The sequence below is a fragment of the Cheilinus undulatus genome, linkage group 12 (genome assembly GCF_018320785.1).
Source record: "Cheilinus undulatus linkage group 12, ASM1832078v1, whole genome shotgun sequence".
In the NCBI taxonomy this organism is placed as follows: Eukaryota; Metazoa; Chordata; class Actinopteri; order Labriformes; family Labridae; genus Cheilinus; species Cheilinus undulatus.
In genome coordinates this window covers 14,861,139-14,875,587 of record NC_054876.1, presented here as the reverse complement: position 1 = coordinate 14,875,587, position 14,449 = coordinate 14,861,139, and the positions used below count along the sequence as shown (strand labels likewise).

Sequence of the window (14,449 nt, the reverse complement as noted above, 5' to 3'; positions counted from 1 at the left end):
GGTAGGTTTCTACATCACAAACTCTATATAAACGGTACAGCGTTTCCGCCTCTGACTTTACCATTCAGAGACCACGCCCATCCTCTCCTGTCTGCACCTGCACTGTCTTGGCTCTGAGAGCTCCGGCTTTAGTAACGCCGCTGCTGGAGCCAATGGATCGAACAGGTTGTGCTCAGAACCACCACGGTCCACCATGACACTATAGCCTGCGTCAGGGGGACTCTAGAGAGGAAAACTCCTCCATTTTAAAAGATCGCTATGAGGCAGCAGTGCTGTGGGACTCTGTCTGTGTCTCTCTCTGACAAGGGGACATCACTGTCACTCCAGCCTCAAATGGTACGCCCCGTCCTTTTCCCCTCCCTCCTCTCAGAACCAAACTGTTCACTTTCTGTGCATTTTTTGAATTACGGAGGTGAGCGGAGTTAGCTCTGAGCCAGGGGTTCACTTACACTTTAAAGGATATAGTCAAAAGCCTTTAGAGATGTCCTTCAAAATAAAAAAAGCCTCTATTATTGAATTTAACTTTTCTTTGCCTCTCTACATTAAATAAACACTCGATCATGGGGAAACACTGCTGGGTGTTAACTATGTGTTACTAGTTGGTTGGTCCATGGAAAAGCCAGGCATTGATTGCACTTCATCAGTGAGTTGGTGTTATCTTCAGCTACATCTTATTCCTGCCCTCCCTGTCTCCTCTACTCCTCCACAGTCGTTTTGGCATTACAGGTTTAGCAGAGGACAGATGGAGGTTTTCCAGAACTGGGCTGTGGCATTAAAGTACTTAAAATCCGTTTTGGAGCTTTTTTATTTGATCAAATAAATCCAGTGGGTTAGCTAACTATCAGCTCTTTCCAGACCATCTGTCCCGCTCTGATGTCTCCGTCTCCTCTGTCGGCTCATCTACCTACCTGAGTCTCCAGGAGTCGCCGTCTGAGGCTCAGTACAGGTCGTCCTGGCTCTGTTTCGAGGTGGCCTCATCCCTGCGCTCTCGCTAAAATAGAGAGTATTGTGTTGGGCAGAACTGAGAGAGGTTGATACATTTCAGAGAGGTTAGGGTCCCTAGACGTGGCCAATTTCTCCCACTGCCACAAAGGCTGATTGTAGGAGTGTTTCCATTTTCTGACAGGTTTAAAGCAGAATCATTCAAGGAGATGGGGAGGCAGGATTTTCAGGTCAATACTGTATCACTTTTTTTCCTTCTTCTCACAATTCTTTTCTTTTTTTCCCATTTCCCCCTCGCTCTAATTTATCAGCTTTTCTGTTTGTCAAGCTCCTCTTTGCTGTCTCAATCTGTGAACCTAGAAGAGAAAGAAACAAATCCACTTTCTCATTAATACATTTTTATCTTTATCCACCTCTTCTTTTATTCTCTTGATTATCTTTGGAAAAAAGAGAAGTAAAGGACAAATTTTCAAGCAAGATAAAGTTAAGGTTTAATTTAAGCACAGCCATTATGGGAACTTTTAAATAATTTGTGCATCAAGTGGAGAAGAACACAAAGCTCTCTGTTTGGTGTTAATTAAAGCTTATAAATATCAAACCAAGGCCTTAAGTCTCAGAGGGCAAAATTACAGCTCCCAAGCACTTCATCCTCAAATGAGCAAATATTGATTGAAATGATGTCAAACAAAGCCGAATAAAACTGTAGGGCCAACAGTCTAATGAGCTCGTGGCTATATGTGCTAATGAGTGCCACCTGAGGTTAGAATAAAGAGTTGAAATGCCCCTTTAAGTATTGAGATGTTACAGAGCATGCCAAGTGTTTATAGCTAACCCTGACTCACGGGGTTAACGATCAGTATTTGATGCTGCCTCTGCGACCACGCTCCTCTGACTCCAATCAATAGTCATGTTAATAAGCAGCACGGATACTTGACGCGCAGCCTCCTCTCAGTGCTGGCTCAATTGCTGTATTGATCTTTGCACTCTCGTTTTAATTCTAGTATTTCTTTCAAACGAAGCACAATGCATACAGCATTGACCCTCGCTGGGTGTTTTTTGTGATTTCGGTGTGATGAGGGAGGGGAATTAATTTGTTTTGCTGCTGTTCAGTGACCTCGAGAGCTCTCATCAGACAAAAGGGCTACAAGAAAGTGATGGGAGATTTCCACTTACTCCACTATTTGTGGCCCAACAGTTTCTCCGAACACCCTCCGCAGCTGTAATGCTTCCGTCTCACTTCTGACACACTGAAAGTGTTGTCTCAACAAGGTGATGCACAAGTTTCTCGGCATCAGAGATGACAAAACGCAAGGCAGAGGCGTCTCAGAAAAACCCAGCCTGGCAGAGTAATGGAGGCCGAGACAGGCTCTCTGCTTTTAATCAACTCTAGATGAGGTAGAGGGGAGCCTTCATCATGTGGTGCCTTGGGGGAATAAGGCAGGACATAAAGAAGGCCAGTGTGATCTTGATGAGCTTTTTAGGGTGTCAAGGCTTTGCTGAGATGAGTTTTCATGAGACCCAGCCTTCCCCAGAGAAATGCTTTCAGGTGACACTAATTGCTCCTCCACCCAGCTAGCTGTCATAAAGGGAGAAGACTCTGTCAGACACAACCCTGTGTTTTCTCCAACACTTTCAGTGTCAATGATGAGGAGGGGAGAGAAATTGAGAAAATGTGAAGCGTAATCAACAATGCAGAGATTTAAATTTATGCAAAAATGCACACTGCGGCAAAGAAACACAGATGTAGAGGGCTGAAAAGCACTGAAAGTGCGTACAGGAGAGAAGAGATCCCATATCATGAGCTGTTTTTAAATTCTTAACGCTTTAAGGAGGAAACTAGAAGTACAATTTCATGTTTGGATGCCTCAGTCAGTTGCAGATCCTTTTTTTATTTGGGGATTTATTTTGGGGGCTTTTTGCCTTTAATTGACAGCAGAGTCAACTAAAAGTGGCAAAATACTCATAAAAGATTAGAGGACATATTCAATATGATAATACCTCTTGATTGTTGCACTTTATTTTATTGAAAAGTTGACTTTCATCCAGGACATTTTAATGTTTATTTATTGGGCTTTCTCATATTAGTTGGTAAGAAGACCATTACTAGACATTAGCTGAATCCTAAATACCCCACAGTTGAGGAGTGGAAGGATATGGTAAATGAAATCTATGTTATGGAAAAAAAATACTGTCTCACTTTGTTTACAAATGGACAGGTTTACACATCTCTGGTCAGGATGGATTACATACAAGTGTCAGCCACAGGGACTTTTCTTGGTATCAATAAACTAAAAGACACTTATGCAGATGCTACCTGATGTTAAAGGTCACATATACGCAAAACACACTTTTCAGGCTTTTCAAGCAAAAATATGTGCCGCTGGCCTGCCCTCAACCCCCCCCCCCAAAAAAAATCAGAAAAGTCCATTCCCTCACCCCCCTCTCTTTCTCCACCTTTCACAAAAAGTGTGCTGAAACAAGCCGTTATTAGATTTTCCCCTCATGATGTCATGTGGGGAGTTAGCCCCGCCCCCAGGTTCAGTTGGCCCTCCCCACTTGGAAGAAAGTTCCACCCTCCTCTCTTGACCCTCCTCTACGCTGAGGATCAAGGAGGATCAGGAGAGCCACATCCATTTCCAGAGAGGGGTGGAGTCAGACAGCTCATTAACATTTAAAGCCACAGACACAGAAACAGCTCGTTCTGAGCAGGGCTGAAACAGAGGGCTTTTTAGACATCCAATACTGGAGTGTTTTTTCAGCAACAGATTTCACAGGTATGTTTCTGGGTCCTCTGGAACCCAAAACATGTCTTAAAGGGGTTAAAAATGTCCCCTTTAAATGGCAACATGCTGCAAAAATGGCCAGATTACGTAGTGAAAATGGGTGCAAGAGTAGCAACTATGGCCAAAAAATTGGCAAAACTGGGTAAAAAAAAGTGGGTAATAAAGAAAAAAAAATGGTATGAATGATTCAAAAAATGGAGAAAGAGGTTAAAAAAGTGGCACAAATAAATGATTTCAACATCAGAATGCAATAATAGCTCACACACTTTTCAGCTTCAAAATGGAGCTCTTAGCAGCACGCTAGCACCAATGCCACTGATCCAACATAAAAATATTGATATAATTTGTCAAACACAACATTAGAAGGCCCATTCACTGGGTTTTTTAGGGGCCCAGCCAATTCTGTGGGCAGGCCTGTCAACGCTTACGTATTCGTTTAATGACATCATCCATTAACGTCCAAACAAGGATGGTTTCATATGAGTACAAATACCATTATAGGCTTTAGTCTGTGTTTTCTGCAGTTATGGTCAAAGGCATGCTTTTGGAGCTTAAAATTACTTTGTCCGTTTATGAGTAAATTTTGATCACTGGAGCACCATTTTAAAAAATATTTCCTCTTGAGATTCCTGTAGAATTGCTCCAACAAATTGGATGTACATAGGTTGCAAAGACTGACTAACAGCCCAAGAATTTAATACCTACAGCTACTATTGTCGCTGGCAGACAGGCTAGAAAAATACTTATTTAAAGACCATGGTTACTCTGTGTTTTAAGGTACTTGGTAACCAAAGGAGCAGAAAAAGGCAGCCTTAAATCTGAAATAAGTCACATTGTTCAACGGTATTCAGCCCCTGGCTGAGGCAAATCCTCATTAACATTCACGTTTTGCTGCTTGGTAAGGATCCATTGTTTTAGACAGCAGGGCAAACAGGAAATAGCTCTGGCTGTTTTATACAGAGGTGAATGTTCAATTAAGATAACATTTTTATAATAATGAGCAATAGAAGAATACTCTTTTTGAAAGAATTTATCAGGAGATACACAAAAACAGCAACTGCATGTGGGGTACCAAGATTGTTGGAATGTGAGCCTCAGATATGGGGGTATGAGGTGGGTCCACTGGCTCGACTGCATGTATAAGCCAGCAGGTTTTATCACAGTAATGATGACACTGCAGCTGGTGAGTCCAATGGCTGGTGATTTATTGCCCCCAGCAGCAGGGTTATTTAATTTCCATGTACAGTGGGATCATTTTGATTACATACTGCTCATTTCTGCATCAGCAATGACTCCTGTGAGTCAGTGTAAATGTTCATTGCAGAGCATCACCAGATGTTTCCAAAAGTAAATTATCAGTGAGAGCCGGCCTCTGTGGACAGTTAACTCATTCTGTATGCTTACGGATAAATTATTAAATGAGTAAATAAAGATACACACCATGTGTTAGAAAGTCTAATTTATTTGAGATATTGTTTATATCAAAGCACTGGAGAAAACAACTGTAGATGGTTATTCTTTCTTGCCAAAACGGCATCTTTATTGGACACTGTTGGACAGATTAACTCCCTAATTGTTCAAAACAGATATTGAGTTTCTGTCTCATGTCTGACTAATTGGCATCAACATGCAGTGACTCTGTATTTGCAGAGTAAAAGCCATGCAAAGCTGCTGTCAGTTTGGAGGTGATAATATGGATCTTAACCTTTGCTCACTGTTCTTCCTCATAGTTTAACACGGCATCACACTTCTGACTCTCTGTTCAGCAAAGGTCACAGCAAACAACAAGATCAAGGCATTCAATCCTGCAAATATTGTTACCCTTGGAAACCCTCATTTAAGAGATTTTCCCCCTTCTTTTGTATTCTGTGAACAGTTCTGAGCCTGTCGATTGCACTGTGGCCTTGGAGGATGGACGGTTCATTATAGAGGTTTGATTGAAAAGACTGGCCAGAGGAGAGAGATGACCCTCTCTCCTCAAGTCCTCTCTTCCTGATTGGGCACAGAGAATATTTTTGGAAAAGTTTCTGGGGAAAAGGAAGACAGAGTGCATGCACAGTCTTACATTTCTTTTTCTTACTTTAATAAATTTACCCTAAACAATAAATTGGATCAAGAAAAATACAGAGCAAACAGTCTGACTTTGCAGAAAACAGTCGTATAAATGGAACAGCACAATGTTTAGATGCCATCCTCTGATAATGTTGTGCAGAAATGTGCTCGCTCAGCCACATCCCCACTCTCCCAAATATGTGTGCTGAGGCAGGGATTCCAACTCCCAGTTACAATAAGCCTGCTCTCATTACAGCCCAGAGGTACATGTCTGTGTGTACACATGCCTGCTCACATACACACTTGTACATAACTGTGTGCATGTGAAAGATAGACAGTGAGAATTCCCTGTGGGCATTTGGCTGCAGCACTGGAGAAGATAAGGTAGTGTGATGTCTCCTGACATGGCCAATGATTCATAATTGAGGCAGGACAGCTGTTGCTGGCTGCTCTGACAGGTCCCTGGGTGGATGACAGATGATAGGGCCCTCTGGGGCCAAACTATCTATCAGTCCAAGTGTTCTCTGTCCGCTATCTGCTCACCTGTCCTTCATGAGCCTCCCCTGGTGGATTTAAACCGAGTGGTCACAGACCTACCATCTGTTTGACCTCACTGTAATAACATTTTAAGATGCTGCAATGTCAGAGTACAACAACAGAAACTCTTTATGCCAAAAATAGGGTAAACATCATGTATGATGGTAGGATTACTGCACATAATACACGGATAAAATCCTTTGTATTGTCATGTAAAACTAAAAACACAAAAAGCTGAGAAAAAAAAGATTTTATAAAGTTTTAACTGAATACATCATAGAAATGACTTCCTAAAAGAAGAGCATAGTCATACTCTATCTGGGTTGGTTGTTCTCAGCTCACTCATCACACTGACGAGATGGTGCTTCCTTTAGCTTGTTTTTTGGTCATTCAGAGGCTCAGAAATGGTCTGGATGTGTTATTTTCCCATGAAACTTCTCCGTTTTCACCCAGTAACACACATGGTTCGTAAAGGCACAATAGATGAGTTTAGCCACAAGAGCATAATTTAGGTCTAAAATGATTGTTCCAGGTCTGAGAATGGACCAGACCAATCAGTGTTATATGAGGAGAATTGGGCTGTAGCTAAAGGTGTGGTTTAGCTTACTGGAATTAGTAATGGTTGCCACCAGTGTAGTGATTAGCTCAGATGTAGCTATAGTATTTCTTTCTCGAAACAAAAGTACAGAGCCGAAAGCTTTCCTTAGTGGAAAATATTGTTTTGCTCTTTTTCTGACCTGCCTCAGCATGGGTTCACCATAATAAGCTCATGCTGAGCTTAGCTGTACTGTAAGCAAGTAGCAAGATTTAGCAATTTAGATGCAGCTTTAGCGACGGCTTTTATCAGATCTGGGCAGGATTTCTTTAGAGGAGCTAGGAGCCACACTGAAAGCGTTTTTTGGCTGAGATGTCTCCTTTTAACCTCTACCTATCTGCCTCTGCATGAATTTTATTCACCAACAAGCTCCACTGTTCGTGAACTACGACAGCACCTGCCTGCCCTGCTAATGTTACTTGCTGGAGCTACTCGTGCCTACCACCTCAATTTGTCTTGTCTTTCAATTTTGGGTCCTGACCCACCAGTAGAGAACCACTGCTTTAATGCATTTTTGAAACAACCAAAGTGGATGCACATATGGGTAAAAGGCTGCCACGAAAAACATTCTAGCACGCAGATTAAAACATAAAACTGTGCCGATGGCAATGGGTAAGCTTGGAGGAACAGCTATAGTCTATTCCAAAAATACTGTTAAGTCTTTATTTACAGCATATGGTTATGAGTAACTACACCCACAATTCCAAAAAGGTTAGGGCCCTGTGTAAAATGTAAATAAAAACAGGAAGTAGTGAGCAAATCTCATTAATCATTCTTAATCATAACATATCAGATGATGAAACTGAAATGACTTCACATTTCATGAAAAATATTAGCTCAATTTGAATTCAATAGCAACAAAAGTCTGGAAAATAAGTGCCGGTGGAGCATTTTGTAACTGGAACAGGTCAGTGATATGTCTGGGTGTTAAAGGAACATTTTAGAGAGGCAAGGTCTTTTAGAATTTCACCCTTCTGTGGAAAACTTCATCTAAAATTTGTAGAACAATTTCAGAAAAGTGTTAATATTTTTTCTATTGTGAAAAAATATGGGTTTATGAGATTTGCAAAACATTGCATTCTGTTCTAACTTACATTTTGCACAGCTCCCCAATGTGAGGAAGATCAGCCTGGTAACTCACTGAGTGTCAGTCAATCAGTGCAGTGCCAGGTGTGTGTCAATCGGGACAGGGCCAGGTGTGTGTCAATCAGTGCACTGCCAGGTGTGTGTGGCTGATTGCCACTGATTGGGGCCAGGTGTGGCAAACTTATACATACTCTCAGGCTGCAGCACTCTGTGCTGACTCATTATCTCACCTTCGGAGGTTTTTAGAGCATCTCCTAGTGTTTTTTCTCTTGAGTTTGAAAGTTTCTGGTCACATAAGCATTGTCTAATAAAATTTCTTGATTATATTTTATGGGAATAACCAGTTGCCCCTGGGTTTAAGATTAGTTGGTGCTGGAAACCATTAACCAATGTTTTTGTTTCTCCTTTTCACACCAGATTGGTGATCTTTGTTTTTTTTATCTGAAGATAGATTTCTCAGTCTCCCTAAAAAGTTTGTGTTCTTTTCAGCTGCACGGCAGCAGTGGTTTAGTTTCCCCTTTTCTCAGTATTGTCAAGAGCGGGAGTTTTTGGTTTCAGGCTAATTTTCTTGGGCTTTTCTTCCCCCCTTTTCCCATTAATCACTTGAGAATTAGTGGTTATCCTTCTAGGATAACTTTTAGAAACCTGTTGTCTGCAGTTGTGTACCACTGCCCCTCCTACCTGATACCCAACCTTTTGGAAACATGGTTGTGCTAGCTTTACACAAAGGTATTTTGAATAATGAAAACTGAAGAAAGAGATAATGTGTTCTTATTAAAGAAAAGCTTTAAATGTGCTATGCCAAGTGGGTGTGACATGCTACTTTTTATGCAGAGCACATTTGTCATTTCTTTTCAGATTCTATTATTCTGAACTACAAAACAGCCATCTTTGGAGCAATCGCCAAGGGTGAAATGTGCAAAGATAAGAGGCTTTCTATAAGTTCCTCAGAGGCTTTTACCAGGAAGCACAATTGATTTCCGGCCTGATTTTTTGAGAGGCATTTGTCTGAAATATGCATGAACCTTGGTGGAATATCAGCTATCTATCATTGAATCACCAGCTTTACATAATAGTAGAGGTGGAAACTGAAACATCACAGGGTAATAATTTCAAAATGTGTGAGATGAAGCAAATGGAGGCTCTGTTTTTTCCATTTCATCTCAATTCTGAGTCGCTAATGTTGCCTGAATTTGTCAAATAAAAACCAAACTTGAATTGCAGTAGCAGAATTGATGCATATGTTGATTTATCTCTTGGAATAATTGTTTTCTTAAGTGTGTCGCTCTATGATGGGATTTTGAAGTCAAAAGATGAGAAGGTAGCTGAGGAAACCTGGTTTTTCAAAACATCCAAACCCTCCATTTTAACTCTGAGATAAAAAAGGCAGATGAGGAAAAAAGAAGTGCGCCTGGGGCTCTGTCATTGCCATTGCCCTTGAGAAAGAGAGAAACAGGGATTCTAAAATAATGTGACATTTCTTTATTACTTACTGTGGCACTGCTGTTTAAGGTCCCTGCAATAGCTGAACCACCTAAGCTGTAGCGACAAAATGCAGATTTTATGCTTAAGATATACAGAGGTAATCTTGTATGATGCTCACAAATAGTCGAGGTATCTTCTGTTTGACAGTTTGGATCTGCTGTTTGTGCTCTGTGCTCAGTTTGTCTAAAAACCCTCAGGAGTGGTTGCTGTGTTTGATTCTGGTCGTGATAAAAATCAAATCAATCAAAGTGACTGACCTCATGGATCATTCAGGAGGAAGTCACCTCTAAGCTCTGTCTCAGAGTGTCCATTAGCCTCTCTGCGCTCATTGTCAGCTGCCCTTCGACTGAGTGACACTTAGTCAACCCGACCAAATTCATTTTCCTGCCACTGTTGTGAGATGTGCGTTCATCCTGCCCACTGTCTCCGCTTTTCCAGTCTGCTGCACTAACACTCAAGCACACATATTACCTCAGGGACAACAGCCTTTGGAGGGCGACTCTTTTTTCTGCATCATGGCATACCTGAGGCCTGAGCCCACTACCTATGACAGCATTAGCTTTCAGAACATGTTATGAATCTCACTGGGAGCTTGACAAAGATGTGGTTGAATTGGTTTGATGTCGCACTTATCTTTCAGGGCAGGGACACGATCCATTTTGGACCTGAATGTTGTGCTGTATTTGAAATTCAGATTTTTATCTCCTCTCTTTTTATTCACAGGCACAGGCCAATTCACTGAAGATTATCTTTTCAATCATAAGTGATATCTATGGCTAACCTTTAATATCACCATGTTTGAATACCCTTTAAGCAATGGTCAACATGTTAGTCAGAAACACTCAATGGTCCTGCTTTTGATGTGAGCAGATGATGATTTTTATCACTACCAATACCAGAGTTCCTGTAGATCTTTGAAAAGTTTTGAATTGTCTTAAATTGCACATTTGAAATTTAAGGCCATAAAAAGTCTTTAAAAAGTCAGAAGTATAAAATTTCAGCAGGTACTTTAGGTAAAATATGTCTACATCCAATCTTTGGTTATTAGCCAACCTTATATGATTTTAATCATCTTCCCTGACAAATTATGGCATTAATATTCTCCATAATTCATGGAGTTCAGTGTTGGTTTTGACCCCAAGATCCCTCACTGATTTTGTGACTCACTGTGATTTAATAACCTCAGTTACCGTCGTTGACAAAATGTATTATCCTGCTTTTTAAAAGTTAAACTGTTTTAGAATCAGCTCAGCATGAAAAATGAGCTATGATAAATATCAAAATACTGTACACTAACTGGTCACTTTATTAGGTACACCTTGCTAGTACCAGCTTGGACCCGCTTTTGCCTTCAGAACTGCCTTAATTCTTGGTGGCATAGTTTCAACAAGGGGTTGACCCATTCAAGAAACCATCCATCCATTTTCTATACCGCTTGTCTCTTTGGGGGATGGGCTGGAGCCTATCCCAGCTGTCATTGGGCATGGCGGGGAACACCCTGGACCTGTCACCAGTCAAACACAGTGCTTACATATAGAAAGACAACCAACTCACAATAACACCTACGGCCATTTTAAAGTCACCAATTAACCTAACGAGCATGTCTTTGGAGTACCTGGAGACAACATGCAAACCCTACACAGAAAGGCCCTGACTGGGAAGCGCACCAGGGACCTTTATGCTGTGAGGCAACAGCGCTAACTCTTGTGCCATGCAGCCATTAAAGAAACCAGTTGACTTGAGCGTTTTGACATTATTCTGCTGGAAGTAGCTATCAGAAGATGGGTCCACTGTGGTCTGACATGGTCAGCAAGAATACTCAGGTGGACTGTGGTGTTTAAACGGTGCTCGATTGGTACTGTAGGGCCTGAGGTGTGCCAAGAAAAAATCTCCCACACCATTACATCACCACCAGTCTGAACCGTTGATGTAAGTCAGGATGGATCCATGCTCTCATGTTGTTTACACCAACTTCTCACCTACCATCTGAATGACAGTGACATCAAGACTCATCAGACCTGACAACGTTCTTCCAATCTTCTATTGGCCAATTTTGGTGAGGCCGTGCAGTTGCCTTTTCTTCCCGGTGTAGTCTTCTGCTGCTGTAGTCCATCTGCTAAAAGGTTTGACGTGCTGCACCTTCATTATTAGCTGACTTTCTCTTTTAGTTTGCTCCCTTTATGACTACCAAGGCTTTTAGATATAGTCACCTTTTAGTAAACAAAAGCTGTTCCACCATAACAATAGATGATGACACCCTGTTTTGGTGTCAGTATGAGCCTGCTACCTCATATATTTGACAGCTAATAAAAGCTGTTTTATAGGCACATTACCACCGAATAAGCTTTTGAAAGCCTCCATTGTTGCACTGAGTGCTATAGCAAACAAACAAACAGTAACACCCTCCAAACAAACTTCTTCAGTAACCGGGTTAGTAGTTTCAAAATGATTTAAACTTATACATGGATTCAGTGTTGTATAAGCTTAATTTGAGTCTGCGGTACATGTGAAGGAGGAATCCTTTTATCTTTATGCTACAGAATAATGATGACGACCTGCTGTTGGATTAAAATACCTCTTTTATAGCTCTTCGGGGAATTAATCAGATGTTGCTCCAAAATGTGTCAGTCCTCCATTATCCTGACAGTTTAACTACATGCAATCCTCCAGAGGTTCCCTCTCCAGATTTAGCTGCAGATGCTGTTCAAACCTGTTGAAGATATAAAGCAGTGCTGTCAGAGGGGCTCACAGGCAAAGGAGAAGTCTGACAGAGGATGAGTCAATCAGGCACAAAACCAAGACTGGAATGACCCAGACAGATTCAACAATTACTCAAAAAGCATGTCTTCAGTCAGGGAGCAGGTTAACAAAGAAAACCAAACTTATCCCACTGCAACTGCTTCTTTGCACAGCTGAGCAAAGTAACACGGCAGGTGACCCATTTTTCCCAGAAACATCATTAGAATAAACCTGGCTTTAAATGGAAACATAACAGCGTCAGGGCTGAATTAAGATCCCATCTGGTGTGAGCTGAGACCTCATAAGTCTACAGTTAGTCACCAGGCTTCTTAGCAATAAGATCCTTATTTGTTCAGAATTGTAGTTAAAAGCCTGTTTGTCTTTTCAAAGAGTGGATATAAATGTGTCCAAAAATACAATGTCCTGACAACTATCCCCACAATTACTCTGCACAGTATCAGAAGTTACAAAAAATGCTCATCCTAATCTTCTCAAGTCTATAGCATTATCTTTACATTGCTTCTTCTTTGAACCACTTGTCACATGACTTTTCTTTGACAAAATGATAAAGAACACCATAAAACAAACTGTCACAAAGCCAGAAGAGCAGAGAGTGTCCTTTAAAGTGACCTAACAGTTCTTAGATTATCTTTACAATGTCGTTGTTTCTTCTTTTCCAGGTGCTGAACGTGAGTGTACTAGAGGGAGAGCAGGTGACCGTGGAGGACACGGGTGGCCGAGAACCTTTCATCCTCGCAAATGAGTCGGTCTTGTTGAGGGGCCTTGTGCTACGCAGCTGGAGCAATCAGATCTCCATTCGATTTCGTAGTGATCAACAGCAAAACTCCGGATTCCTAAATCTGCATTACCAAGGTGAGCAAATACGATATCAGCTACATTGTCATATTGTATTGGATAAGTCAAACAAGCCTAGCTTTGATACCACTACGTTTTATAAAGGCAGACCGAATATGTGCGAGTCATTTTGGGAAAAACAATGGTAATAGAAAAATGAAATGTTTTCTTTTAGAGCAAGGGGTTGCTAAACAAGTCATCAGACCCATACAGACTATCAGGGCTTAAAGTATTGCGGTACTGTGCTGGATTTCCGGTGTGCGGCATTTGGCTGTGGAATAAAAATGTATTACATTTAAAAAAAAAAAAAAAGTCTTTATCATTACCATCAATCTCGAGTTTATGCGTTCCTCTGCCAGTGATATGAGAGGAGCACAACTCTCCTGCTCTCAAACTAGTATAATTAGCCAATCAGAAGTAGAATGGGGCGGGTCATGGAAAAATGTGTGTCAACCGCCTCTTATGCTGCATAGATGCTCGAGTAGAGAGACATCACGTCAAAGGAAAGTAGGATGGAGAGTAAATTCATGAATCCAGGGGAAGATGCCCTCCTAGTTGATGAAGTATTAAAAAATAAATTGCACTGGGCGTGGATAGAAGAGATAGGAAAAGACGGTAAGCCTTTTGGTAGCTGGTGTAAGAAGTTAAGAGAAGCAGGTGTTTGCTTCTGCACTTTGTGCTCGAGAAAGCTCGTATATTCACCGAGGGGGGAAAAAAGTGCTACAACGTCATGAGTCAGACCCCGCTCATAGAACAGCTGTTCGCACTCTCCCACACACAACGTGGTTACCGGGAGCAACAACCACAGCTGATGTACCGGCATCAATAACTGACTGTGTGTGTGACTCGAAAATACGCGTGTGCACGTTCATCGCAGAGCACGATCTGTCTTTCAAGCTCTCCCAGCCCCTGGTAATTTTTATGCAAAAAAAGTAGCTGAAGACAAAATTGCTCTGACAAAACTGTCAATATCCAATACCCGTATAATATGTCACCTTGTGATTGCAGGTCATCTTGTAACCTGTCAAGGACTTAAAACACAGTTTAAGGATGAACACAGACACATACATCAGTTTCAAGAACACATTAAAGTTTAAGTAAATATGAAAACAAAAAAAAAAGACTTTAGCTGTTAGTTGGTCCTGCCTAACGTTAAAAAAATGAATGATAAAAGGATGACAGCAGCAAATATCAGCATGAATGGAACTCATTTGCTCCTCTGTCTGATCTGTCTCAAGGTATAATTTACAAATCATACTGCTCTAATCATCTTCAGGCACAAACACTTCTATGAAGTTCATCATCTATGAAGATCATTCCTTTCCATATGATTTTTTTTTTTTTTTTGCTTTAACCCCTGCATAGATGTTTAAAT

The 14,449-nt window shown here is 41.2% G+C and overlaps 1 protein-coding gene and 1 long non-coding RNA gene across 3 annotated transcripts in view; one reads left to right on the top strand and one right to left on the bottom strand.

The window, feature by feature from the left end:
- The window catches only part of LOC121518882 (seizure protein 6 homolog), a 162,652-nt gene that overhangs the window by 100,673 nt on the left and 47,530 nt on the right, over positions 1-14,449 (top strand). For both annotated transcript variants that reach the window (XM_041801564.1, XM_041801563.1), the window contains exon 4: positions 12,900-13,092. In XM_041801564.1, coding sequence (XP_041657498.1) covers positions 12,900-13,092 — 193 coding nt within the window. The remainder of the gene's footprint in view (positions 1-12,899; positions 13,093-14,449) is intronic.
- LOC121518883 overlaps positions 12,069-14,449 on the bottom strand; it is a 52,835-nt gene continuing 50,454 nt past the window's right edge. Inside the window, exon 3 of the long non-coding RNA XR_005992675.1 lies at positions 12,069-12,190. This is a non-coding gene — a long non-coding RNA (uncharacterized LOC121518883). The remainder of the gene's footprint in view (positions 12,191-14,449) is intronic.